Source organism: Nicotiana tabacum, chromosome 12 (assembly GCF_000715075.1).
Source record: "Nicotiana tabacum cultivar K326 chromosome 12, ASM71507v2, whole genome shotgun sequence".
Lineage (NCBI taxonomy): Eukaryota > Viridiplantae > Streptophyta > Magnoliopsida > Solanales > Solanaceae > Nicotiana > Nicotiana tabacum.
This window is the reverse complement of record NC_134091.1, coordinates 84,867,192-84,894,942: the sequence shown is the minus strand read 5'-3', so window position 1 is coordinate 84,894,942 and position 27,751 is coordinate 84,867,192. Positions and strand designations below refer to the sequence as shown.

The 27,751-nt window shown below is 41.5% G+C and overlaps 2 protein-coding genes across 3 annotated transcripts in view; both read right to left on the bottom strand.

Moving 5' to 3' along the window:
* Nucleotides 1-2,375: 2,375 nt before the first annotated feature.
* Nucleotides 2,376-27,751, bottom strand: part of LOC107772939 (uncharacterized) — a 51,548-nt gene continuing 26,172 nt past the window's right edge. For both annotated transcript variants that reach the window (XM_016592394.2, XM_016592395.2), the window contains exons 9-10: nt 3,333-3,576; nt 2,376-2,782 (exon numbers count right to left, since the gene is read on the bottom strand). In XM_016592394.2, coding sequence (XP_016447880.1) covers nt 2,558-2,782; nt 3,333-3,576 — 469 coding nt within the window. In that variant the 3' untranslated portion in view covers nt 2,376-2,557. The remainder of the gene's footprint in view (nt 2,783-3,332; nt 3,577-27,751) is intronic.
* LOC107772940 (uncharacterized) lies at nt 9,653-27,743 on the bottom strand. The gene is made up of 3 exons (XM_016592396.2): nt 17,877-27,743; nt 17,597-17,733; nt 9,653-17,407 (listed from the first exon to the last, which is right to left on the bottom strand). Exon 3 carries the CDS (start codon nt 10,766-10,768, stop codon nt 9,653-9,655), a length of 1,116 nt encoding a protein of 371 aa, XP_016447882.2. The 5' UTR covers nt 10,769-17,407; nt 17,597-17,733; nt 17,877-27,743.

The window sequence follows — 27,751 nt, the reverse complement described above, 5'->3', positions numbered from 1 at the left end:
TCATTATTTTTGGGCTGATTTTTATGACATTGTGAGCCCGGGAGACTGGAGAGATTGATAACTGAGTGAGGTCGAGGGCCTGATTGTGAGAATATTTATGGGATTAGGTTGCACGCCGCAGCATGTTTATGTGATTCATGCCATGTTGGCTTATTATATCGTTTGGGCTGGAATTTTTCCTCTGGAGTCTGCACATCCACAGTGAGCGTATGTACCTACTAAGTGCGAGTGCCGAGAGCGAGTGCTGGGTGACTGTGAGGACTGAGTGACTGGGAGGAATGAGTGAATTGATACTCTGAGAGTATGCATATGGTTTCATCACTGAATTGCATTGCATTCGACATGCACACTTGACATACAGGCATAGAGATGCATTTTCCTCATGTTGTACTATATTGCATCACTCATGACTTCACATACACATTGACATGTAGGCATAGAGATGTATTTTTCTAATGCCATTCGGAAATAAAACATTTACCTGTTGAAAGCTTTGGGAAAAATTATAGTTTTACAAACATACTCATATTTTTGGTGATTTCGATAAAAGATTTGGGTTTTCACTGATATACTTGAAGCATGCCTATTTTTTCGGAACTGTGAACGAGCTGACATTTTATCTCTGAATTATTTCTTTTAGCACTTTTATTATGTTGTTATGAACTGTTGTTGGCTATTGGTTTTGGACTTCGACTTTTGTTCCAGCTCGTCACTACTTTCAACCTAAGGTTAGGTTTGTTACTTATTGAGTACATGGGGTCGGTTTTACTCATACTACACTTTTGTACCTTGCGTGCAGATGTTGGATGCTTATGTTGTTGCGTACGGCGGGAGCTGGATCTGAAGATGTACCTGCGTTCCAGTTATGGCTATCACTTGTCCTTGGTAGCATAATATTCGAATTCTGTTCATTTACATTTCAAATAGGTGTTGTAATTATTTGAGTTTAGTCTTGTAAAAATCTAAATCTTTGAAACTCATGATTTATACTACCAGTCCTTGGGAAATTCTTTGTATAATAGTTCAATTGTATTATCATTTCCTCTCTTAATCAATCTCATTTGAACTAGTTTATTGTTATTTGGCTTACCTAGCGGGTTGGGTTAGGTGCCATCACGGCTAGTTGGATTTTGGGTCGTGACAGTAGGTTGAAAGGCCTATACCCAAAAACTACATGTGACGGTGTAGGAGTCGATCTGGACAAGTCCATTTCGCACCATTATGAAATTATGCCCCAATATTGGGATGATGTATTGTATTGTTAGCACAGAATCGTCGATCCACATGGCATTATGGTGAGACGGCTTAGCCGATCGGGCCGAGATCGGACACCATGCCACGCACATGGTGGTTATATATTATATTATTATGTCGGTATTATGTCGGTAACTAATGATCTCCCAACCTAAACGCTAATGCTCATTTGAAGTTTTTACTTATATTACACCTCCTTATCATGTTTTTAACTTGGCATTTTAAAATACTATTGACTTTTCTTATTACTTCCATGTATCTCTCTGCTTATGTTAGCATTTCATTCCATGTTAGGGTACTTAGCTTTACATACTAGTAATATTCCATATATACTAACATCCCTTTTGCCGAGGACGCTGCAGTTTTATTGGATATAGGTGGTACCTCAGCAGGCGTTACGGACTCTCAGTAGGAGCTTAACTCTTCAACATATTTTGGTGAGCCCTACTCTATATCTGGACCCATATGTTGTATTGTCTCCTTGTACATTATTTTGAGGTATAGCCAGAGTCTTGCTTTTCTCATGTCTATTTAGAGGCTCCGTAGACATAATATGGGCCATGTTTTGAATGGGGGAAAGCTATAAATATTGTTCTTGTCATTTGCTTCACTTATGAATGATGGACTTGTATTATTTTGCCATCTAACAATAAAATTTCCTAATTAGTGAAACTCAGTGTTGTACATTTTTATTCTCTCGATTGACTATCTCTTGTTATTTATTCTTGAATCATTCATAGGCAAAGTTAGATAGTAGGCACCAAGTAGGGTTGCTTGACTGGATATCTCGGTTGAGCCCGGTCCCACTTCCCTAGGTCGGGGCATGATATTAATGTTGGGCTAAAGAATTTAAAAAAAAAATTATTTACAAAGTGGGCCAAGCTGGGTAAGAAAGTAAAATATGGGCAATTTTGATATAAAGGGGGTAATTTTTTAAAGAAAACATATTTTGTTTTAATTGAAGGTCCAATGTGCTTAGCTAAATAACACAAGGACTAAAATAGAAATTATGCTAAAATACGAAGACTAAAAAGTTATCATCCAAAAATAAAAAGAAGGGGGGGGGGGGGGGGCACCAGGTATGCTCGTAATGTGCAGTACGTAGTAAAAATGGGAAACTCTTTTACGAATTCAAAATGTCTTTAATTGACTGTATGCTATCAATCTTTTTTTTTTTTTTGAGCATAGTATGCCATCAATCTTGATTGAAAGACACCACCAATAAGGCACCAGTCTTTACACAAACTCCTAGTTTAAAATTATAGTATTTGTTTTAAAACATAATTGTCATGAATCATTTTACTCATCTTGTCTTCTTGTCATCAGGTTTGATAAGCTGCACAGGGGCTGCTGGTATCCTGATCCACCACTCTCTAATCCGTCGGAGATCTCTTTCGCTGCTGATCTTTCTCAGAGGCATGTTCGTTGTGAAAGACTCCAAGAAAGCAAAAAGAATCAAATGTTTAAGTGGCACAAAAGCAAAAGCCAAGGCCATGATCACCAGTACAAGAGCTGTCCTGTCGGTTGCCTAAACATGATGAAAATAAAATTCATATCACCAAGAATAAATACTTTGCGAAAATTGTAGACTTAACAATGATCTTTATATATTCCAAAAATACTGAGTGCAATTATTTCAGTTTAGAGAGAATTTGTATCTAGATAACTTCTTAACTCTAAGCTTCAAGTTGTTTAGACCTTCATTTTGATTATCACAGAAAAACCTGCGCAGTATCCAATTTCTAGAGCTTCTTCAAGTCCAGCTATTGCTAGGTTTTCCATCACTTCCATGTATGCATTAAATATCTCAAACCATGAAGCTATAGTACTGACATATATTAACTCTTCAACATTATCAATGGAAGAAAAACAAATTGTTTCAAGTTTCTAGCGCTTCTGTAAAGTCCCAACTATTGCTAGGTTTTCACACTCGCTTTCATGTATGCATTAAATCTCATACTATAAAAGTGTAATCCCCTCCCATAACTTTCAATTATGCTAAGAATTAAGATATGACATCAAAACCCAAATATTGGATTGGTTTTAAGGAGTTCAATACGAGGAATATATGATAATACCTGAGGAAGGACAGCAAAAATGAGAGCTCGTACTTTCAGTAGAATAATGTTGCCACTTTGGATTAATGCCTCAAGTTGACTAATAGCTTCTTGCAATAACAAAAGCTGCTCAACAGCATTTTTTGGAGGAGGAGCTATGATTTTTAGTGGTTCTAATGGCCTCCCTTTTCCGACATTCCTATGCCAGAGCATGATAACTACAAGCACAACTAACAGCGCAGGCAATGCGTAATTTATCCATCCCCTGCATATGAAAAAGGAAACATTTCAGAAGAGCTAAGGATCACAGGGAAAAAGGATAGAGGAAAATGGTATATTTTAGACAGATAGAATCAACAGTGTTCTGACGGAAGACAGAAAATCGAAATTATCAGGTGAAAGCACAACAATTTTCCAGCCACCTCAAATAGAAGGAAGCTGATCAATTTCCATTCTCCTTTAACAGAAATGATTATAGTGAACTGAATCTTACTCCAACATTATAACACCTGGAAATTACTTCTGTATGCTAAACTTGACGTAGCAAAAAAGCGAAAAAAAGGAGAAAGGGGGAAAGAATAGAGAGAAGTAGGAGAGATGAGAGGGAAGAATAAGAGAGAGATTGAGAGAGAAAGAGAGAGAGATTGTTCATTTGGTATTACTCATCAAGTCTTCGAAACAAAGTATATGATAGTCCCATAACTCCTAAAACTACTACTCCCTCCGTTTCAATTTAGATGACACACTTTCCTTATTAGTCTGTTCCAAAAAGAATGACACATTTCTATATTTAGAAACAATTTAACTTTAAACTTTTCATTCTACCAACTTTACCCTTAATAAAAAGTTTTTATAGTCACACAAATATTATGGCCCCACTAAGCTTTTGCCCCTTAAGCTTTTAGCACCACATGTTTCAAAAGTCTTCTTTTTTTTCTTCAACTTTGTGTCAAGTCAAACTACATCATCTAAATTGAAACGGAGGGAGTAAAAGTATTAGCTCTAACCAAGAAAATAAGATTAGGTAAAGCTTAATCTGTAATTAACGAACAAAACCTCATTCCTAACTAAAGATAACGTTATCTATATTCTACTTCTAACTAAAAAAAACTACTACTATGCTTTAATTCCAAGCAAGTCAGAGTCGGCTATACGAATCCTCACTACCTATGTCGCTCCATTTAAACCAATTCCTAACTAAAAGATAAAGATAAATAAAATTAAAGTAATATTTATTGCTCAATTGAGTGAAAATTTTGAATTAGATCGTGCTACTTTGAAATCCGATGATGTTCTCATAGCAGTCCAAGGGGTTGGTTTACTTTTTGGCATGCTTCGTGTGCTTTGCTCTTCTTCTTCGGACACATTTGGCATGATGCTAGAACCTTGTTCGTAGATGTTTTCTGGTATTGACCCAGATTTAGATGCTCAAGTCGAATTTGGACCATTTCAAAAACTTTATCTATATTGAGTAACATAATTATTCACTGCTCGAGGAAAGCTTAATTCCGACCGATGAGGCAAGTTGCCTAACTTCAAAAGACCCGGATGTATTGAATGGAACTCGTCCTTGTTGATAGTATCAAGCATCCTCGAACTAAAAACTCTGCCTGTTATGATACCATATTGAAGTATATGATCATCTTATCTAAAAGCTTAAGCTGTTAGAGAAAGCATACTTTTATTTTCTTAATTATGCGTTCAATAATAACTAAGGATGCTAAAATTGTACCGGCTAATGAATTGGAAACTAAGCTCTAATACCAAGATTGATGTAGCACCAAAAAAAAAATTTGAAATAGGAAAGGAGGAATAATACAGAGAATTAGGAAAGATAAAAAGAAAAATAACAAACAAATAAAGATTTCATTAAGTGAAGTGCTATTCAAGTATTCCAAGCGAGGTATATGATGTTCATATTTAAAGGATAAGTGTCGAACAAGTTAAAACTCTTAAAACTACTAGTCTTTAACTAAGACATAAGAATAGAGAAAACATTATCCTTAACTAATAGATATTGGACAAAACTATATCTCTAACTAAAAATAAGGTTATTACTGCTCTATTTCTAACTAAAAGATAAAGGTAAATAACAATTAAAGATAATAAATATTATTGCAATCTTTACTGAACTACATCAAAACTTCACGCTGAACTTTTGTTCTGGAACTAGTAGAATGAGAAATATATGCATACAAATTATGTTTGTGTTCATGTGATCTTCAAGCAATTTGCATTCTGGAAGAGAGGAGATTAGATACTGCTTCTGAATATTTTCGGTGTTCAGGGGGTAATGCCACAGGATGTAAAGAGTACTGCTCAGTTGGAAGAGGACCGAAACGTGCCACTGAAAGACTCTGCTGAGACAAAGATGGGCTGTCAAGAACGTAGAGGAGGTAGGATGGGCAGTTGGTCCGATGTACTTTCAAGGTTTTGCACCTCTCAAGTACAAAGAAGAGAGAAACAAAAGCACCCCGCTAAAGTTTTTCAGAAAACTAGCGAAAGCGTTCTTCAAACTCACAAGATTGCAAGAAGCGTTGAATAAAGGAAGAACAGTGAAATAAAAAGTAAATCACGTTTTTGAAGCAAGAGCTTAGAAAAACTAATCACCCATCATTATTTTCAGCATATTGAGCCATTTAGGCCTAACAATGAGTAAAATTGATGAGGTTAAGGAAAACAAATCCTAATTAAACTAGAATAAGAATAAGGGTAAGAAAAACCTATCCTAACTAAAATAGAAAAGAGAATTCTAGTAAGGATGGGATACCAACTAACAATCCTAGTTTGACTAAAACTACAAATATAATCCTACTAAAATAAGAATTAAATTACTAGGAAACAAGAAATAAGAAATCCTAATCTTCAAGGAAAGAAATCCTAATCTTGGATGGATTCTTGAACTTCTTGAATTTCTTGGATTGTTGGCCTTCTAGATCTTGCATCATGGTCAGATCTAGTATAGATCGTACGTGCATCATGGTCAGATCTAGTATATATCGTACGTGCATCATGTGGATTCTTTGGTTGGAAAGGAATAAAAGATGCTTTGAAGGAAGCAAACATCATATCTCTTCTGTTTTTTTTTATAAGGTAAATTGTATTAATCAAAAGGGAGAGAACTCCCGTGTACACGAAGTATATCCAAGACGTAGAGAATTTACATCAGAACATGATTCTCTACAAAATCTTCTATACAAGCAGGGGCTAATGAGTGTACCAAAAAGCGATCAAAGATAAAAGATTATTCTTAAGACGTGAAAAAGGAGACTCAATCTCCTCAAAAGCTCTCCTATTTCTCTCCCCCCATACTACCCACATGAGAGCTAACGGGGCGAATTTACACGCCTTTTGCTTTCTTCTTTTACGAAAACCGCCCCAGCTATATAACATTTCCTTTACAGTGCTTGGCATCACCCATTGAACACCAAAAAGATTCAGGATTGACCTCCACAATGCAGAGGACACAGGGCAATGCAACATAAGGTGATCAACTTCTTCCCCAGAGCTTTTACACATGTAGCACCTACTAACAAGTGTAATTCCCCTCTTTCGGAGATTTTCAGCAGTCAAGATCACTCCCCTTGCCGCTAGCCATGCAAAAAAGCACACCTTCGTGGGCGCCCTAGGAATCCAGATCGAGTATGGAAAATTGTTCGCCTCTCTCACCAACATACTCTGGTAAAAGGACTTTACGGTGAACAAACCATCGCCACGCAAGCCCCATCTCCAAGAGTCACAGGATGGCTGGAGCATGTCTTGCCCGTATAGCAGTGCCAACAAGACTTGAAGCTCCGCAATCTCCCAATCTTGCATGTTCCTCCTGAATGAGAGGTCCCATACTACCCCCCCCCCCCTTCATGCTCCTTGCGAATCTGTTGGACCAACAGTTCCTTCTGGTTTGAAACTCTGAAGACGTGGGGGAAGGAGACCCTCAGAGTATCCTCTCCACACCACCTATGATTCCAAAAGCTGACTCTCCTTCCATCTCCCACCCTGTAAGTGATGTTGCCACTGAATGCTTCCCAATTTTTCATGATACTCCTCCACATGCCACACCCGAAAGGTGTTGTGATCGCCTTGGTCCTCCAACCCCTCCCGTTGAATCATACTTTTCTACTATGACCTCCCTCCATAGAGAATGCTCTTCTACCCCGAATCTCCACAGCCACTTTCCCATTAAAGCTCTGTTAAATACCCTAAGATCTTTCACTCCAAGTCCACCCCACTTCTTTGGGGAAGTGACTGTCTGCCAATTCACTAGATGAAACTTTCTAGTTCCATCCGCCGCATCCCACAGAAAGTTCCTTTGAAGTCGCTCCAGTTTTTCTGTGATGCTCACCGGTGCTTGCAACAGGGATAAGTAATAGGTGGGCATACTCGATAAAGTGCTTTTGATAAGCACTTCCTTACCTCCTTTTGACAAATACCGTTTCTGCCACCCTGCTAATCTTTTTTCAACCCGCTCGATCACTGGATTTCAAACCGTAGTATCCTTATATGAAGCGCCCAAAGGGAGGCCCAGGTAAGTAGTGGGAAGGGAGCCCACCTTGCATCTGAGAACACCAGACAAGGCATCAATATTAGTAACCTCACCTACCGGGAAAATCTCACACTTGCCGATGTTGATTTTGAGTCCTGATACTAACTGAAACCACTGCAGGACCTGTTCAGGTAGGTCAACTGATCCATATCGGCATCACAGAAAACCAGTGTGTCATCCGCAAAAAGCAAATGTGAGACTCTTCGGGCACTGAGCACCCCAATCGGAGCTGAGAATCCTCTCATGAAACCTCCGCCCGCCACACGATCCATCATTTTGCTCAGAGCATCCATCACTAGAATGAATAACATGGGGGATAGGGGTCACCTTGCCTGAGACCCCTGGAGCTGCCAAAGAAACCACACGGGCTACCATTAACCAGGACAGAGAATCTGACTGAGGAAATGCAGAACTTTATCCATCCCCTCCATCTTTCCCCAAACCCCATCCGCATCATAATGAAGTCCAGGAACTTCCAATTGACATAGTCGAAAGCCTTCTCAAGATCTAACTTGCAAAGTAAGCCGGGTTCTCTATTTTTCCTTCTGGAGTCTACAAGTTCATTTGCCACCAAGGCAGCATCCAGGATCTGCCTACCTTCCACAAACACATTCTGGGAGGACGAAACAGTCATGTCAAGAACCTTCTTAAGTCTGTTGGAAAGCACTTTAAAAATAATCTTGTAAATGCTCCCCACTAGACTAATAGGCCTGTAGTCTCTGATACAAGATGCACCTTCTTTCTTAGGCACAATAGTAATAAAGGAAGCATTGATACTTCTCTCGAAAACACCATTCGCATGGAAGTATTCAATGGCTTCCATCAACTCCCCCTTGATGGTGTCCCAAAAGAGCTGAAAGAAAGCCAAGGAGAAACCATCAGGCCCGGGGGCCTTATCACCAGCACAACACGACACAGCCTCGTGCACCTCCTCCTCCTCGAAAACCCTTTCTAGCCACTCGCTGTCTCCCTCCCCTATATGGTTGAACTCTATTCCCCCCAAAGTCGGCCTCCAAAAGTTCTCATAAAACCCCGCTATCGCCCCTTTTACCTCCTCTCCCTCAATCCTCACCCCATCCACAACTAATGACTCTATGAAGTTTCTCCTTCGATTTGCGACCGCCACCCTATGGAAATACTTGGTATTCGAATTCTCCTCCTTTAGCCAGAGCGCCCTCAATTTTTGCCGCCAACTAGTCTCCTGAGCTATTACTAACTCGACTATTTCCCTCTTAACCTCCCCCAATATCTCTTTCTCAGATTCGTCTAACTCCCCCGCCCCTTCTCCTCTTTCTAAATCCCCCAATTCATGCATAAGCTCCCTCATTTTAACCTCTACCCTCCCAAAAACCTCCTTATTCCACCTAATAATATCTCCCTTGAGCAATTTGAGTTTCTTCGAAAGACGGTATGAAGGTGTCCCTGATACCCCATAGCTTGTCCACCATTCTTTCACCTTGTCACAGAATCCTGGCACTTTCAACCACATGTTTTCGAATCGGAAGGGAGCACGCACCCCCTCCCTCTGCATCCATCTAGCAAAATAGGCAAATGATCTGAAGTCAACCTAGGTAAAGGAATCTGCAGCACATTCGGCACCAGCTCATCCCATGAGGGAGATGTCAGGAATCTATCAATTCTAGACCTTGAGTTGGAATCCTCCGCCCTGGCCCAAGTAAACCTTTCCCCTGACAGAGGAAGGTCAATGAGAAAGTGATCATTGATGAAGTCAGAAAACTCCTCCATGGCTCTAGAAATCACACTACCCCCTAATCTCTCCTCCGGGAATCTAATAGTGTTAAAGTCTCCCCCTAGAACCCATGGAATGTCCCATCCCCCCATAATATTGGCCAGTTCTTCCCAGAAAGACACCTTGGACCCTTTCCCCTACCGGCCCATACACTCCCCCAAATCCCCACTCCACCCCACTCACTCTGTCTTTGACGAGAGCTGCCAAAGAGAAAACTCCTTTCCCAATCTCCTTTACCTCCAAGCTTCTATCATCCCACATAAGTAGGATGCCCCCGGCACTTCCCACTGCTGGGACCCAGTCATATTTCACCCAGCTACCTCCCCAGACACTTCTCACGATCGCATCCGACAAAACTTCCATTTTGGTCTCCTGAAAACAAACTAGGTTGGCACCCCACTCCCTAACTCCCACTTTGATGATGGCCCTTTTGTTTGGGTCATTCATCCCCCTCACATTCCATGAAAGGATCTTAACTTCCATAAGCAACAATAGCCCCCATTTCCCCACCCCCCTAGCCGAGGTCCCTTTCTCTTTGTCACACACTCGCCCCCTTCTCTGATACACCACTACATCCCCTAAGTTATTTTGCTTAACACCTTTACCCAACTCCCTCCCTGTACCTTCGTAAAGAGATTGTTGCTCAATCTCCCTCAACAGTTCTAACACCCTATCTTCCTTCCCTTCAACAGAAACACCTAGAAACTTCCCAAAGTTTAATAGTTTTTCCTCCATCCAAAAAGACATATCCCCTCCTTCGATCCTTGACGAAATTGGGCAGGCTTCTTCTACATGTGCCCTTTCCTTGCTACCACCAGAGGAATACAAGACCATATCATTGCTAGCACTAGGAGTTTTAACCTCCGAAAGGGTCTCACCGTTTCCTTGGGGGTCAGCAACCTCTGAAATTAACACCCCGCTGCTATAGGAATGTCCAGAACCATCAGTAGGGTAGCATGGCGGAAGAGAGCACGGAACCCTTGGCGGCATATTAACTGAAAATACTGGTCCGACACTAACATCAATAGGGGCATGCTCAACAATCTTCCCTAGAAGAAGAAGAAGCTTTAAGTGTGGCCTCAGCACAACTAAGCCCAGGAGCTGGTGAGGGGTTGATGGAACCGGGTCCATCAGAGGCGGGGGGCCGTGGATTAACAGCATCATCCTTAGCCGGTTCTGCCCCTGCAGCAGCGGCCACCGTAGAGGGGCACATGTCACTAGAGCTCGGTGAAGGAGTGCCACTGTGTGAAGCACCTTGGCCAGAGGAAGGAGGAACGACTGTTCCTATATGCTTAGGAGCCTTATCATGCGCAGCTTTAGATAAACTAGGCCCCTTAGGATCAATTCTAATGGAATTGGGGAAAGTTGCTGGGCCCATGTGAGGAGGCTCAGGCCTATACTTGCTGAAAACATGCCCGGCCCTATGATAAGTAGAAGAGGACCGTCCCATTCTGCCTTTCCAGTCCGCCTCACTGACCCATTCACGTCTCCTCCTCCTGTTAAAATTTTGTCTTTCTCCCCCGATTTCAAACCTCCCGTCTCTTCTCGATCTAACGTTTGATTCCGGCTTAATCCAATGATCCGGTGAACCCTCCCCTCCCCTCAGAGACTGATTTCCCCTCCCCTCCCTTATATCTGACCTTCCCTTTTCTTCCGTCGCTATCGCAGGCATAAAGATAGGGCGAAATTCAGGGCTCAACCAAACCCTATAACTCAAGTAGCCATCTTCCACCACAGTGGAGACAGGGATTCTGCCCCCTTTCCTCACCACAATCCTCACTCGCGAGAGATCGTGTAAACTGCAAGTGACATCAATAAAACCCCCACAGATTTCCCCTATCTTCTTGAATAGGTCAAGACACCAAAGATGCACCGGGAGACCCACCATGTTGACCACCAATGTTTCGCCAGGTGAAGCGAGGGTCAAGACACCCATCATGCTCCACCCATCTGTCTAGATTTAAAAAGTTCCCATCGAACCACCTGTTTCCTCTGACAAGAATTTCCGAAGCTTGAGACTTGTCAACAAAACGAAAGAGATATTGAGTGTCCCCCAATTGCGATATTTCCAGCCCGTCCTTGACGTTCCATGCCTCTGCTGCCCAGTTCCTAACAGCCTCCGGAGAACCAACCCATCTGGAGAAAGACCCAATGAGACTAGATTCCAAGAAACCCTTGCGCCTGAGAGTGTGCTCCTCGGACAGCGAGAAGTGCGGCTCCTGTCCTACGTCGAGCTTTCGATGGCATCTTCCCCCCAAGTTCTAGGGCTGGCCAAGAGACAGCTTTCATAAAAGACATGTTTTCCAGTTTTCTAGATTCTAGAAAGAAAAAAGAGCTTCTCTCTGTACAATCCATCATATTCTAAATGTGGCTGTCCCGGAAAAACTGGCCGGAAAAAGCCTCAATAGTCGGGATAACAGTATTCACAGTGGGTGAAAACAGTATATATGAAGGGAGGAAGGTTTTCTCGTACTGAACAAAGGAAACAATCGTCAGAAACTGGGGTTTAAAGGCCGGAAAAAGAAAAAGTCGTCGGAATTTAGTGAAACCGGCACGGGATGGCTCGGAAATGCCTCGAGAAGAGGTTGTCTGAAGAAAAAAAATTGAAAAGTCACCGGAAAAGGCCACATGTGCCGGCGCGTGGCTGAAAGCTCGCCGGAAAAACAGGCGAGTTGGCGGCGCTTGAGGGCGCGTGAGGGCTCAGTTGCCGGAGAAAATTACTGGGGTTTGGACGCGGGGAGCTTGGCTCTTGATGGGTGTGGTGGAAAATTAGGAAGAAGAAGAGATGGGAGAGGCTCGGCCATAGAAAGCACTGTTGCGAAGGCACTGTTGCGATGGCACTGTTGCGATGGCACTGTTGCGATTAGGGCACTTCTAGGCAGTCGTTGATACTTGAATATCTCTTTTGTTAAAAACAGATGGTTACAAAATTTATACTTTTGGAGTAAGAATAGTTCCATAGAGTATTTGGATTATCTTTTTGATTCCTCTGGAATACATGGGGAAATGATGTAACTATGCAACTGATGATCCCCTTCTGTAATTTGTAGTACCTCCTTATTACCTTTTCGGAAAAAATTGCACTACATCTTGGTAATAGCATTAATGAAATCTCCTACATTGTCAAAAAGAAAAAAGGCAAGATAGGAGAAAGATAAATGCTCAGAACTTAATCAATAAAATTTCAGTTAACACTACTCCACAAGTACATTATTTAGAAAATTTAACTCTAAGCATCACAAAAACACAACTTCCCAAATGCAATTAGACCATGTATGAGTTTCACAAATAGGTCTCATTGACAAAAAGAATTCAGATTATTTGTCTACTAAGTTGGAAATCCCATTAATCATAATTCTGTTTCACATCTCAACATAAATCATATTGTCTTCTGGTACACCAACCACTGAATCAGTTCAAAGCCACATTTTCACCTTGGTCATGATAAATTTGGATCCCTTACTGATGTTCAAGACGCATAACAACCAATGTTGAAAACATTAAACAGAAATGAAGTCTGGCATATTGTGTCCCAACCTACAGCAGAAAGCTTGTGTCCAAATCTACGTTTAAAGGTCATATCCAGTTGTGTCTGGTTCACACAAGTATAGCGGGAAAGATGCCAAAGACATAATGTAGACAAGAAAGGATGATAGAATCTAAACCAGATACAGGAGTAGTTTTGCCACCAAAAAGGATCAAGAGAAGTTTGAATACTTGCATATATATGATGACTGCCAGTCCAGGTCAGTACACTGCAATCAACAAATAGATGGAGAAGCTTCTCCTGAATTTTCAAGAATGAAATCTTTGTAGATTTTTTAGAAGGAGAAAAGGTTTCTTGTATTTATGTGTATTTCTTACATCAAGCAAAGGTATTTATACACTAGGTACTATGACTATTTTAGGAAGGAAAATAAATTACAATCAATCAGAATAAAATCAAATCTCAATCAGACTTTCTCAATCATAATCAAATCTTTCCTAATAATAAAGCCAATCAACACTCCCCCTCAAGTTGGTGCAAAGATTTCGCACATGCCCAACTTGCAAACCAGTGTATGAAAAGTCTGTTTGTTGAGGCCCTTGGTAAACACATCAGCTAACTGTTTTTTTGATGGCACATGAAACAAACTCAAGACACTAGTTGTAATTTTTCTTTGATGAAGTGTTGATCAATTTCCAAATGCTTTGTTCGGTCATGCTGGACTAGATTATGAGCTGTAGTGATGGCAGCCTTATTGTCACAGTACAAGGAAAGTTTTCGTTTTTCACAGAGTCTCAATTACTCTAGTAGCTTTTGTAGCCAAAGCAGTTCACAAACACCTTGGGCCATAGCTCTATATTTTGCCTCCGCACTTGATCTAGCAACTATACTTTGTTTCTTGCTTCTCCAAGTAACCAAGTTTCCTCCTACGAGCGTACATTAACCGGATGTAGATCTTCTGTCATCTAGAGATCCAGCTCAATCCGCGTCTGTAAAGGCTTCTATTTGGAGGTAATCATGTTTGAAGAAAAGTAGACCTTTCCCTGGAGTAGACTTCAGATACCGTAAAATGTGAAAGACAACTTGCATATGAGGATCTCGGGGATCATGCATGAACTGACTCACCAGGCTAACTGAAAAAGCTATGTCTGGTCTAGTGCGGGACAGTGTTGTCAAAGGCGCGGTTAAGCCCTGAAGCGAGGCTCAAAACATGTTGAGCGCTTCGCCTCGCTTAGCGGGCGCTTCAGTGTTGTCATCAAAGCTCTAAGGCATACTTTTCCTAGCCAATGAGCGTGATCCGGAAGAGGCGACACTAAACAATTGATATTTCACTTTATTATAAATTTTTTTCAAATTCTTTGTCCATATATTTGACATTCATGCTTATAGATATTAGTCTTGGACTACACATACATATTTGTCGTTTTTCTCCATTTGCGCCTTTCTTCATTAAAGCCCACGCTTTATTTACACTCTGCGCTTAAAGCCCCAACAGACCTTAGAGCTTTTTTGCACTTTTCGCCTTTGATAACACTGGTGTGAGAGATAAATGAGTCTTCCAACCAACCTCTGATATCTCTCATTATCAACTGACTCTCCATACCGCTTTTTAACTTGTGATTGCTTTCAACGAGCGATTCTGCGGGTCTACAACCTGTCATACCAGTTTCTTTCAGGAAATCCAGAATATACTTCCTCTAAGAAATAAAGATTCTTCTTTGATCTAGCAACCTCAATTCCCAAGAATTACTGCAATTTTCCTAGATCCTTGATCTCAAATTCATGTGCCAACAACTTCTTCAATTGGGTCATCTTCTCTTTGTCATCTCCTGTTATGTCATCAACATAAACTATGAGAAGAGTAAGTGTACCCGTATGATGTCTTATGAAGAGGGTGTGATCAGCATTGCTTTGTTGGTAACCAAAGGATATTATTGCTTTGCAGAATCTGTCAAACCAAGCTCTGGTAATTGCTTCAGTCTGTACAAGGCTTTCTTCAATCTGCATATCTTTCCTTGACTTTGTGCAGTATCTGTTAGCTAGTTATGAGTAAATAATCCTAGTCCCATGTGTAGTAGGAGTTGAATATGTCCTAATCCCATATGTAGTAGGAGTAGAATATGTATTATATATAGGGCTCATTGTAACATTGTTAAAAAGATAGATTTTCCTCCCGTGCATTCTCACATAGTATCAGAGCTTTAGTGAAAAAATTATCGTTGTGCGTCATTTCAGCGACATCCGCGAAGAAAGATCTCGTCACCGTGCAATTTTCTGACAACTTCGTCTTGTTCCCAGGGTTCAGCAGTGGTACTGTGCATATACCATTACCACCATCAGAACCGAAATCCTTGTGCGACCAAACCGCAGAAATTCTCGTCTCATATCGCAGGTGCGCGGCATTTCCGATTCTGCGCTGCCTCGTCGCTTCTGCGTAGAAAACATCGCACCTGCGATTGCGCAGATGCGGAAGGCTGTCCACATCTGCGACCTTCCTCCAGCTCTGCCCAGCTCGCTTCTGCGAGGTCGCACCTGCGCCCAAATTCCGCAGGTGCGATCCCAACAGGTGCTGCCCAGAAATAGCAGAATTTCCAGCACTTTCCTTCAAGTCCAAATTGCTCTGTTAACATTCCAAAATCCACCCGAGGCCCTCGGGACCTTAACCAATTATATCAAAATGTCCCAAAATACAATACGAACTTAGTCGAGGCTGGGCAAGCCTTCGCAAACGCGGACAAGGCTACGCGAGCGCGAAGAAAAAAGGGGGAGATGGGCCTAAGGCCATTTGGCCTACACGAACGCGTAGAAGCGGACGCGAACGCGAACGCGAGGGGTCTGGGCAGCCGGCCTTCGCGAACGCGATCAGAGTGTCGCGAAAGCGAAGAGGAAATTGGAGGCAGTGTTTCTTTGGCCTTCGCGATCGCGATGGTCTTTCCGCGATCGCGAAGAAGGGCGGACCTGGGCAGTGAAGTTTAAAAGACGAGATTTGGTCATTTTCCTCCATTTTTTATTTGGTTGGGCGATTTTTGGAGCTCTTGGAAGGGAGATTTTCGTCATCTATGTCAAGGTAAGTGATTCCCACCCATTGCAAGTTAAATACTTGGATTATATATGGATTTAGACTTGAAAATTTGTGAAAATTTGGGATTTTGAAGAAAAACCTAGAAATTGGCCAAAACCCCAGTCAGTCGCTCCAGCAAAAATCAGCAGAAAGTCCCTTACGCACCTCCAAACGCCGCCAAAACTAGGGTTCCGGCGAGCGACTGTTACTTTTCCGGCACGTGTGAGCCATTCCGGCCACTTTTGGACAAAACTTCTTCTGGACAACTTACTCGTCCAGTGATTCCGAGCCTACCCATATAAATTACATCAAATTTTAACGACTTTTATTTATTCCGGCGTGAACAGTGCACTTTTTCCGGCGTGAACATTGATTTCCAGAAAAGTTTCTATTTTCTGGTGATGTTTTAGAACCTATTTTGTAGTGTGGATTCGGCTTAATCTCACTATTTTCAAATTTCTCTGGCGACTTTTCGGCCAACTCCTATTTATCAGCAACCACCTGATTTTATTGCTCAGGAGGGGTCTAGTGGCCTTGTATGTTGCTTGCGCCGGTCACTTTATGGTCTAGAGCAGTCTCCTCGAGTCTGGTTTAGTAAGTTCAGCACAGTTATCCAAGAGTTTGGTATGACTCGTAGTGAAGTCGAATGATCAGCTTGCAGATATTTTTACCAAATTCCTCATTGGTCCTCGTATTAGTTACATATGTAACAAGCTCGGTACATATGATTTGTATGCACCAGCTTGAGGGGGAGTGTTAGATAGTTATGTGTAAATAATCCTAGTCTCATATGTAGTAGGAGTAGAATATGTCTTAATCCCATATGTAGGAGTAGAATATGTATTATATGTAGGGCTCATTGTATCATTGTTAAAAGATAGATTTTTCTCCCGTGCATTCTCACAGTATTAAATCCAGGAGGTATCTCCATATACACCATGAAGAAATGCATTCTTCACATCAAACTGTTGCAAGTCCCAATCAAGATTAGCTGTACAAGACAAAAGAATTCTAATATTGTTCATCTTAGCAACCGGGGCAAATGTCTCGTGATACACCTTATAAGTCTGAGTGAATCCCTTAGCCATCAATCTTGCTTTGAATCTTTCAATTGAGCCATCAGTTTTGTGTTTCATAATGAAGACCCATTTGCAGCCAACCAACTTCTTGTCTGATGGTGAAGTGACAAGTTCCCAAGTCTCATTTTTTGACAAGGCCTTCATTTCTTCAATCATAGCGTGCTTCCATTTAGGATCTGCAAAAGCTTCCCTCCAATTCTGAGGAATAGACACAGAAGAAATAGACAAGGCAAAGGCTCTATAGGTGGGAGATATAGAATTATAGGAGACAAAATTAGATAAAGGATGTTTGGTGGTGCAAGATCTGACTCCTTTTCTGTGAGCAATAGGTTCATCTAACTCATTAGGAAATGGAGATAACTCACCGGTAAAAGAAGGTTGAACTTCGGTAGATTGCATGATGGCTTCTTTTGCTCTATTTCTCCTTGAGTAAGTTTTAAAATCAGGCCTATCCAAACGCCCAATAGTTTGAATGATGCTGCTTCAGATTAGTAATACCATCCTGATCATTGCCAGTAATAATAATATCATCAACATAAACCACCAGATAAATACAAAGATTAAGAGCAGAATGCCAATAAAACACAGAGTGATCAGCTTCACTCTGAGTCATGCCAAATTCCTAAATAACTGTGTTGAACTTACCAAACCAAGCTCGAGGAGATTGCTTCAAACCATATAGCGACTTGTGCAATCGGCATACAAGACCACTAGACTCCCCATGAGCAACAAAATCAGGTGGTTGCTCCATATAAACTTCTTCCTCAAAATCACTGTGGAGAAAAGCATTCTTAATGTCTAACTGATAAAGAGGCCAATGACGTACAGCAGCCATGGACAAAAAGAGACGAACAGATGCTACTTTAGCCACGGGAGAGAAAATGTCACTATAATCAAGCCCAAAAATCTGAGTGTATCCTTTTGCAACAAGACGAGCCTTAAGCCGATCAACCTGGCCATCCGTGCCGACTTTGACTGCATAAACCCAACGACAACCAACAGTAGACTTACCTGAAGGAAGAGGAACAAGCTCCCAAGTGCCACTCGCATGTAAAGCAAACATCTCGTCAATCATAGCATGTCGTCATCCTGGATGAGATAGTGCCTCGCCTGTAGACTTCGGGATAGAAACAGTGGACAAAGTTGATATAAAAGCATAATGAGGTGATGACAGACGATGATAACTTAAAACGACATAATGAGGATTAGGATTAAGTGTGGATAGTACACCTTTGCGGAATGCAATTGGTTGACTAAGAGGAGACAAGTCCGCAGTAGGTGCAGAATCTGATGCAAGACGTGAATCACATGGGCCTAATGCTGGACGTGGACGACGATGATAAGTCAAGAGTGGTGGAGCTGCAGAGGGTTGAACTGGACTAGGAGGTGAAACTGGAACTATAGGTGGTGGAACTAGAGCTATAGGTGGTAGAACCGGAGCTGGAGCTGTAGGTGGTGGAGCTAGAGTTGTAGAGGAAGATGAATGGGAGATAGTGACTGAATCTCTAAAAGATGAAACTGATAGCACCTCAGAAATATCTAAGTGATTACCTGAACCTGTGAAGTATGATTGGGTTTCAAAGAAGGTAATATCAGCGGACATAAGGTATCGCTGGAGGTCAGGAGAATAGCATCGATGCCTCTTTTGCATTCTCGAGTAACCCAGAAATACGCACTTAATAGCACGTGGAGCTAACTTATCTTTTCCTATAGTAAGATTATGAACAAAACACGTGCTTCCAAAGACACGGGGTGGAAGAGAGAACAAAGGTAAGTGGGAAAACAGGACAGAGAATGGAACTTGATCTGGATAGCTGAAGATGGCATACAATTAATAAGATAGCAAGATGTAAGAACTGCATCCCCCGAAAACACAACGGAACATGAGATTGTATGAGTAGGGTACGAGCAGTTTCAATAAGATGTCTATTCTTTCTTTCAGCTACCCAATTTTGTTGAGATGTGTACGGACAAGATGTTTGATGAATAATCCCGTGAGAGTTCATAAACTGCTGAAATGGGGAAGACAAATACTGTAGGACATTATCACTACGAAATGTACAGATAGAAACCCCAAATTGATTTTAAATTCCAGCGTGGAAGGTCTGGAAAATAGAAAACAACTCAGATCGATTTTTCATCAAAAATATCCAAGCGCACCTGGAATAATCATCAATGAAACTGACAAAGTAGCGGAATCCCAAGGTATAACTAACCCGACTAGGACCCCAACATCTGAATGGACTAAAGTAAAAGGTGACTCTGCTCGATTATCAAGACACCGAGAGAAATGGGAGCGGATATGCTTACCGAGCTGACATGACTCGCACTCTAGAGTGGACAAGTGAGATAAACCAGGTACCATTTTCTGAAGTTTTGACAAACTGGGAGATCCCAACCGTTTATGTAATAAATCTGGTGAATCAGTAACAGGACAAGTTGTTGAAGGAAGACAAGATGTGAGTCCATGTGATTTAGCAAGGATAACGTAATAAAGTCCATTTGATTCACATCACATACCAATGATCCGCCCCGTACTGCGTTCCTGTATAAAAACAAGGTCATCAAGAAATAAAACAGCGCATTTAAGTTATTTGGCTAAGCGACTAATAGTTATGAGATTAAAAGGACTACTGGGAACATAAAGAACTGAATCTAAAGGTAAGGAAGGAAGTGGGCTTGCTTGGCTTATTGCAGTTGCCATGGTTGGAGACCCATTGGCCATTGTGACTGTTAAAAGAGATTGAGAATACGAAATAGTAGTGAAAAGAGATTTGTTACCAGAAATATGATCCGATACACCTGAATCAATGACCCAAGACTCAGAGGGTGAAGATTGGGAGACACAAGTCACGCTATTACCTGTTTGAACAACAGAATATCTCAGAAGATGTCTGCTTACATGCTTTGTACTGAAGGAACTCAATATAATCCGCTAAAAAAACCATCCAACCATTCAAAGTATCGGTTCCCATTTTGTTACGACCAAAATTCTAACAACCTCCGTGAGGCCTAGCTAACTCCCAAAGTGTAAGAGAAACTACTGTTCACTTTTCACTATTTCACTGTTACTGTTCACCGGAAAACACTGTAGCTCGCCGGAAAATAAAAAAGTCGTCGGAATCTGATGTAACCTTGATGGGTAGGCTCGGAAAAGCCTCGCGATCAGGCTGTCCTGAAGAAGGTCGACCAAAAAATGGCCGAAAACAGGTACACGCACCGGCGCGTGAGACAGACGCGCCGCTAGAAACCCTTCTCTGACCGGCGCGTGAGGGCGCGTGGAGGGGCCTTTTCCGGAGATTTTTTTCTGGGGTTTGGTCGCCTCTGTCTTAGGGACCTTGTGGTGGTGTTGGATTTTACACAACACCAAGGAAAAATGATTTTGTTGCTGACAGCCTCCTAAGTCGCCGGAAAATTGCACGGCGACGAGGTCTTTCTTCCTAGAAGTCGTTGGAATGATGCACAGCGATAAATTTCTTACTATTGCTCTGATATCATGTGAGAAAGCACGGGAGAAAATATTATTGATTATCTAAAGTGTTGTACAACGCCCTTTATATACAGTGATAACATAATAATAGGTATCTACTTCCCGATGTGGGACACTATACATGACTAACTACTTAACAGTTTCCTCAGCCACCGTCTTTTTGGGAGCACATGTTTCGTTCATAACTTAGCTCCTGGAAAAAATAAATTAGTTCCTCATGCTTTCAAGTGTATCTTCCTTGGTCATTCTCGGGTTCAAAAGGGATATAGTTACTACTCACTTGATCTTCGTAGTACCTTATGTCCGTCGATGACACATTGTTTGAGTCTCGATCTTACTTTACTTCTTACCATCATTAAATATCAGAGGTCATACCTATACTATTTTTTGGCGATTCTACTTTTGCTCCTATTTCCCCAACCACAGGGCTACAACTCTTGACATATCATCGTCCTCCGCATCCGGCCTAGATGATTCACTTCCTACACCAAACATTGCACCTGCTTTGAACTTGTTTACTCCTAGTCCACTGATTACACTTTGGACTACTAATCCCCATTATACCTTTTTAAGTATCATCATTTGTCATCACCGCATTATGCTTTTCCAACAAAGTAACAAGTTCCATTATGTTAAATAAATCTTCAACACAAGGGAAGTCTTCCCTGGAAGCCAAAAAGATGATTTACAACAAAAGTCAACACATAACCCTTGCTCTTCTTACAAGGAGTCTAAAACCTTTAAAAGTGAATCTAAATCATCAATGTAATCAACTTTACACCAAAAACATAAAGAAATGCAGTTCATGTTGATCTTCTAAATATTGTTAGTTGTATCTTCAAAGCATCTTGCATTTTTCTCCTCCAAATAATCCACCAAATAGTTGCTGGGACAATTTTCCCTCTGTCTTTATTGGTGGTAAATTTTCCCCCTCCATTCCAGCTTGACAGCAAAGTAGGTGTTCTTCCTAGCATTGTCCATCTAATACCCCTAAGGTTGATGAACAAATCTCACAACTGACAAGTCCCTTTGCAATGTAGGAACATATGGCTGACTGTCTCTGCCTCTTGGCCACATAGGTAGCATCTTGAACAAATTACCGTACCCCTTTTCATTAGGTTGCCCCGACTTAGAACAGCTTCTTTCACAACCAGCCAAGTAAAGCATGTCGCTTTAAATGGCATCTTTATTCTGCAAATATGTTTCCATGGCCATAAGTTGACTTGACCTATCCTGGTTCAGATCTTTGTAGGCTAAGCTGACTCTGTAGATTTCCATGCTATGTTTCTCCCAACTGAGTGTATCTTCCCCCTCTTGTTGCATATCTCCAGAGTTCTAAAGAAATCTGCTATTCTGGGCAGCTTCCCGTCATGTAAAGGTCATCTGAATGTAATGTTCCATCCTGTAGAGACAAAAGCCCCTGCAAAGTAGCTCCCTTTTGTTGATTCAGCTCAAGATCAGGGAAGAGTTGCTTAAGGCTCCCAATTCTCAACCAGTTATCCTCCGAAAATAAAGTTTTCCTACCATCCTTTATATTAAACCTCAGCTTGTCAGCAAGGGATAGTCGTACGTTCCTGATTGTTCTCCAGACACTGGTGACATAAGGGTTGTTCACCTGTTTTGTCATCCAACATCCTTTTTTATTTTTTCATATTTTGCCTTTATCACCATGCCCCATAGTACTTCCTCCTCCCTTGTGAACCTCCACAACCACTTCATCAATAGATACTTATTGTGCTTTGTCAGGTTCCTAATCCCCAGCCCCCTTTTATGTTTGTCAATGGTCAAAGTTTTCCATTTAACCAAATGGAATCCTTTTTTTCTCTTTATTTCCATGACAAAGGAAATTTTTTCTTAGACTGTCCAACCTTATTTCTATACTAGAACAACAACAACAACAACAACATACCCAATGGAATCCCACAAGTGGGGTCTAGAGAGGGTAATGTATACGCAAACCTTACCCCTACCTTAGGGAGGTAGAGAGGATGTTTCCAATAGACCCTCGGCTCAAGAATAGTGAAAAAGAAACAATAAACAATCATAGCAACAGCAAAGTAATAAGACAACGGAAGCAAACGGCCTAGTGTGCATTAACATTGATCTAGGAATGCGAAAGTACAAGAATAGTACCAATACTACAGGTAGAAATGACACATCGTGTGATAACAAGGAAGAGCTAGGACTAGGATAATACAAGACTAGTACTAATACTACTGGTAGAACTAGAAGAAACTCTCGACTACATGTCAACCCACAGACCTCCACACCTTCCTATCGAGGGTCATGTCCTCAGTAAGTTGAAGTAGTGCCATGTCCTGCCTAATCACCTCTCCCTCAGTACTTCTTAGGCCTCCTTTTACCCCTCCTATGGCCCGCCTTGGTCAACCTCTCACACCTCCTAACCGGGGCACCGGTGTCTCTCCTCTTCACATGTCCGAACCATCTCAACCTCGACTCCCACAACTTGTCTTCCACAGGAGCCACACCCACCTTGTCCCTAATCACCTCATTCTTAATCATATCCTTCCTGGTATGCCCACACATCCATCTCAACATCCTCATCTCTGCTACTCTAATATTTCTTGGCCAACACTCGGCTCCATAAAACATAGTCGGTCTAACTACTGCTCTGTAAAACTTGCCCTTAAGTCTTGGTGGCATATTCCTATCACACAAAACACTAGAAGCGAGCCTCCATTTCATTCTTCCCGCCCCAATGCGATGTGTAACAACCTCGTCAATCTCCCCATTACCTTGAATTCCAGACCCAAAATACTTGAAACTATCTCTCTTGGAAATGACTTGTGTATCAAGCCTCACGTCCACATCTGTTTCTCATGCCCCAATATTGAACTTGCACTCTAAGTACTCTGTTTTCGTTCTACTCAACTTGAAACCTTTAGACTCCACGATCTGTTACCACACCTCCAGCCTAGCGTTAACCCCGCTACGCGTCTCGTCAACCAACACTATGTCATCTGCAAATAACATACACCATGGCACCTCCCCTTGCATATGTCGCGTCAGTACATCCATCGCCAGGGCAAATAAAAAAGGGCTAAGCGCTAAGCCCTGGTGCAACCCCATCACCACTATAAAATAATTTGAGTCTCCTCTCATAGTTTTCACCCGAATCTTAGCTCCATCGTACATGTCCTTAATCACCCTGATGTACGGTACCGACACACCACTAACCTCCAAACATCTCCATAGCACCTCCCTTGGGACTTTGTCGTAGGCTTTTTCTAGGTCAATGAACACCACATGCAAGTGCTTCTTCTTTTTTCCTATATTGATCCATCAACCTCTTCACAAGATGAATGGCTTCTTTAGTTGATTGCCCCGATATGAAACCGAACTGATTCTCCAAAATAGACATACTCATCCTCACCCTCCTCTCCACCATCATCTTCCAAACTTCCATAGTATGACTCAGCAACTTGATGCCCCTATAGTTGTTTGTTACAATTCTAGATATCGCCCTTGTTCTTGTACAACGGGACCATCAAACTCCACCTTCATTCTTCGGGCATCTTTTTTGTCCTAAAAATGACATTAAACAATTCAGTCAGCCACTCCAATCCTGCCCGTTCTGCTTCCTTCCAAAATTCCACATCGTCAGGCCCAGTCGCCCTACCCCTATTCATCTTCCGCATCACCTCCTCAACCCTAATACGCCTACAAACCTCAAAATCACACTGGCTTTCTGAGTTCTCCAACACACCAAGCACGATGTTCCTGTCCCCACCCTCGTTCAAAAGTTTATGAAAGTATGTTTGCCATCTGCGCCTAATACACACCTCATCCACCAATACCTTGCCTTCCTCGTCTTTGATGCATCTCACTTGGTCTAGGTCCCGGGCCTTCCTCTCTCTAACCTTGGCTAACCTGAACAGTTTCTTGTCATCGCCCATGCACCCGAGTTCCTCATATAAACGTTCAAACGATGCAGTCTTAGCCGCCGTGATCGCTAACTTTGCCTCTTTCTTTGCCTTCTTATAACACTCCATATTGGTTCTCTTCTCCTCGTCGACGCTCTCTACTAGCTTCACATATGCTGCTTTCTTGGCTTCCACTATTCCTTTGACCTCCCCGTTCCACCACTAGTCCCCTTTGTGGCCCTCCGGGTAACCCTTCGTGACCCCTAACACCTCTTTAGCAGCAATCCTAATGCAATCCGCTATCGTGGTCCACATACTACTCGCGTCCCCACTACTCCTCTAGGCCCCCCCTAGCCAACAACTTGTCCCTCAATTCTTAGGTTTTATCCTTAGTCAGGGCTCCCCACTTGATCTTAGGCTTACCAGGCACCGCTCTCTTCTTCCTCTCTCTCCTGATCTCCAAGTCCATCACAAAAAAACCTATGTTATGTCAATAGCCACTCACTCGGAATAACCTTGCAATCAGTGCATAAACCTCTATCACTCTTCTTGCAGAAAAGGTAAGCAATTTAAGTCTTGGCCACCGTACTCCGGAACGTGACCAAGTGGTCCTCCCTCTTCTAAAAGCACGAGTTAGCTACTACTAGATCGAATTTCTATACTGGAAGGGACGGGAAATAAGGACATCATGTAGGTAGGAAAGCATCCAGTACAAAGTTTACAACTATCAGTCTTCCACCCAAAGAGATATAATTTGACTTCCATCTTGCTAACCTTTTTTCACACCTTTCCAAGATTTTACTCCAAATATCTTTGGGTTTGCTTTTAGCTCCCAAAGACATCCCCAAATAAATGGTTGGAATAGTTCCAATCTCCCCTCCCAATATAAACGTCAACTGCTGAATATTTGGTACTTCATTTACAGGAAAAATCTAGCTCTTCCTCCAGATGATATATAGCCGAGAGATGGCTTCAAAAAGAATCATGATGACTCTAAGATACTTAACTTGGCTCTCTTCTGCATCACAAAAGATTAGTGTGTCATCTGCATATTGAAAGTGAGTTACCTCCGGCCTAGAAGCCTGATGTTTTGCCACATTGAACTCCCTGATCAATCCATTACCCTTAGCAGTTTTTAACATATTGTTCAGACCTTCCATAGCTAAAATGAAAAGGAAAGATGATAGAGGGTCACCCAGTCTTAATCCTCTTTGAGAGGGGAAAAAACTTGCAGGCGAACCATTAATTAATATGGAGATCTTGATTGTACCTATACAGAATCTAATCCAACTTATCCATTTCTTCCAAAGCCCATTTTATGAAGGATCCCCAACACTAAGTCCTAGTTCACATAGTCATATGCTTTCTCAATGTCTAACTTGCACATAATTCCTGGCATCTTCTCCTTGAGCCTTAAGTCTAAGCATTCATTAGCAATTACGACAGCATCTATGATTTGTCTCCCTTTTATGAAGGCCATTTGCTGAGAGTCTATCAACTTGTACATCACTTTTTTCAGCCTTCCAGTAACTTAGATATCAACTTATCGATGCTTCCAATAAGACTGATAGGCATTAAGTCTCTTAATTCATTGGCTCCACTCTTTTTAGGAATCAGAGCCACATGTGGTATTAAAACTCTTTTCAAAAAAATCCTGAGAACAAACCAGTTGCATTATGTCAGCCTTGATTACTTGCCTGCACTTGATAAAGAAGCCCATAAAAGAGATCATAATATTAATCCAACGGAATAAGACATAAAAGGGTACATGTTTCCCTCAGTTTTAGGAATTAGAGCCGCATATGGTATTAAAACTCTTTTCAATAAAATCCTGAGAACGAACCAATTGCATTATGTCAGCCTTGATTACTTGTCTGCACTTGATAAAGAAGCACATAAAAGAGATCATAATAGTAATCCAACGGAATAAGACATAAAAGAGTACATGTTTCCCTCAGTTTTAAAAGACAAGAAGGCAAAAATTCCTCTTCCAATTTTCTTTCTCCCTCATAGTCCCTTACCCTTTTGCTCTTACCCCCCAAGCCTCCTCCGTTTCAGCCACCCAAACGTTAAGTCTCTTCTCCCGTTTTTCAGTGTCGCATTATCTATATTTCTCTTGTTGGGTTTTCTTCTATGGTTTTCCCTTTCTACTTTTTTATCTTGAAAATTTCTTCTTTTGCCACAATCATGTTCTTTTAATTTCCTCCTTTTTTGGGTCTTGCGTTATCTCTCTTTTACTTTTTGCTTTATTGTTCTGGAGAATTACAAGGTAGGGGGAAGGCTTCGTACACACTACCCTCCCCAGACCCCGCTATGTGGGATTATACTGGGTTTGTTGTTGTTGTTGTTCTAGAGCAAATATTATTGGTGAAAATATGAGTTTTTGGCAATTTTTTTACACATCAGAACAATTGCTTCAGTGGCTACACTTGTGAATTAAATTTTTTATTCAGGTTGAAAGAGATGTAGACTAGATATATATAAGGATCACACGAGTAGTGTTATTTACCAAACACATATCCAAGTGTAGCGAGATCATTCATTAACCCCTCAACACTGTCCAGTCAGGAGGGATAGTTAATCCAGACTATCCCATTATGGGCTACACGACCCTGGTGCTTTATGTACCCCCAAAGATGTATTTCCTCCTACTTTAGATATTCACAAGCTAACTGATTGTTTTTATAAGTCAGTAGCCAATTGAATGTTTCATCTTCAACACTCATTTCTTTTGAAATATGTAGATGTAGGTCTAACTGGCTGACTCATATAATGAGAGATTACTAGACTTTATGAAAAGGTGAGAAAGGAAGGGACTTTATGGGCGTATAAGAGCAATATGGCTTCTTAAAGAAAGGGAGAGCAATGTGGCTTCTTGTAACAGCACTCATGTTGCAAAAATCAATTTACAGGCTTGTTGTAACTCTTTTTAAAATTTGAAACAATAGAAGAACTATGTAAATTTACAGCATTGCCTCCTCCATTACGGAGCCTTATTGTGATTTATTTGGAATTCTATAGAGTCACAACTAATTTCTATGAGAAGGTAACGAGGAATGGGAAGAGATGGCAATGCACATCCAATAAGGAGAAATTTGGACACGAACTCTGTCCCGCACATAAGATAAAGGAAAAGATAAGTCTTA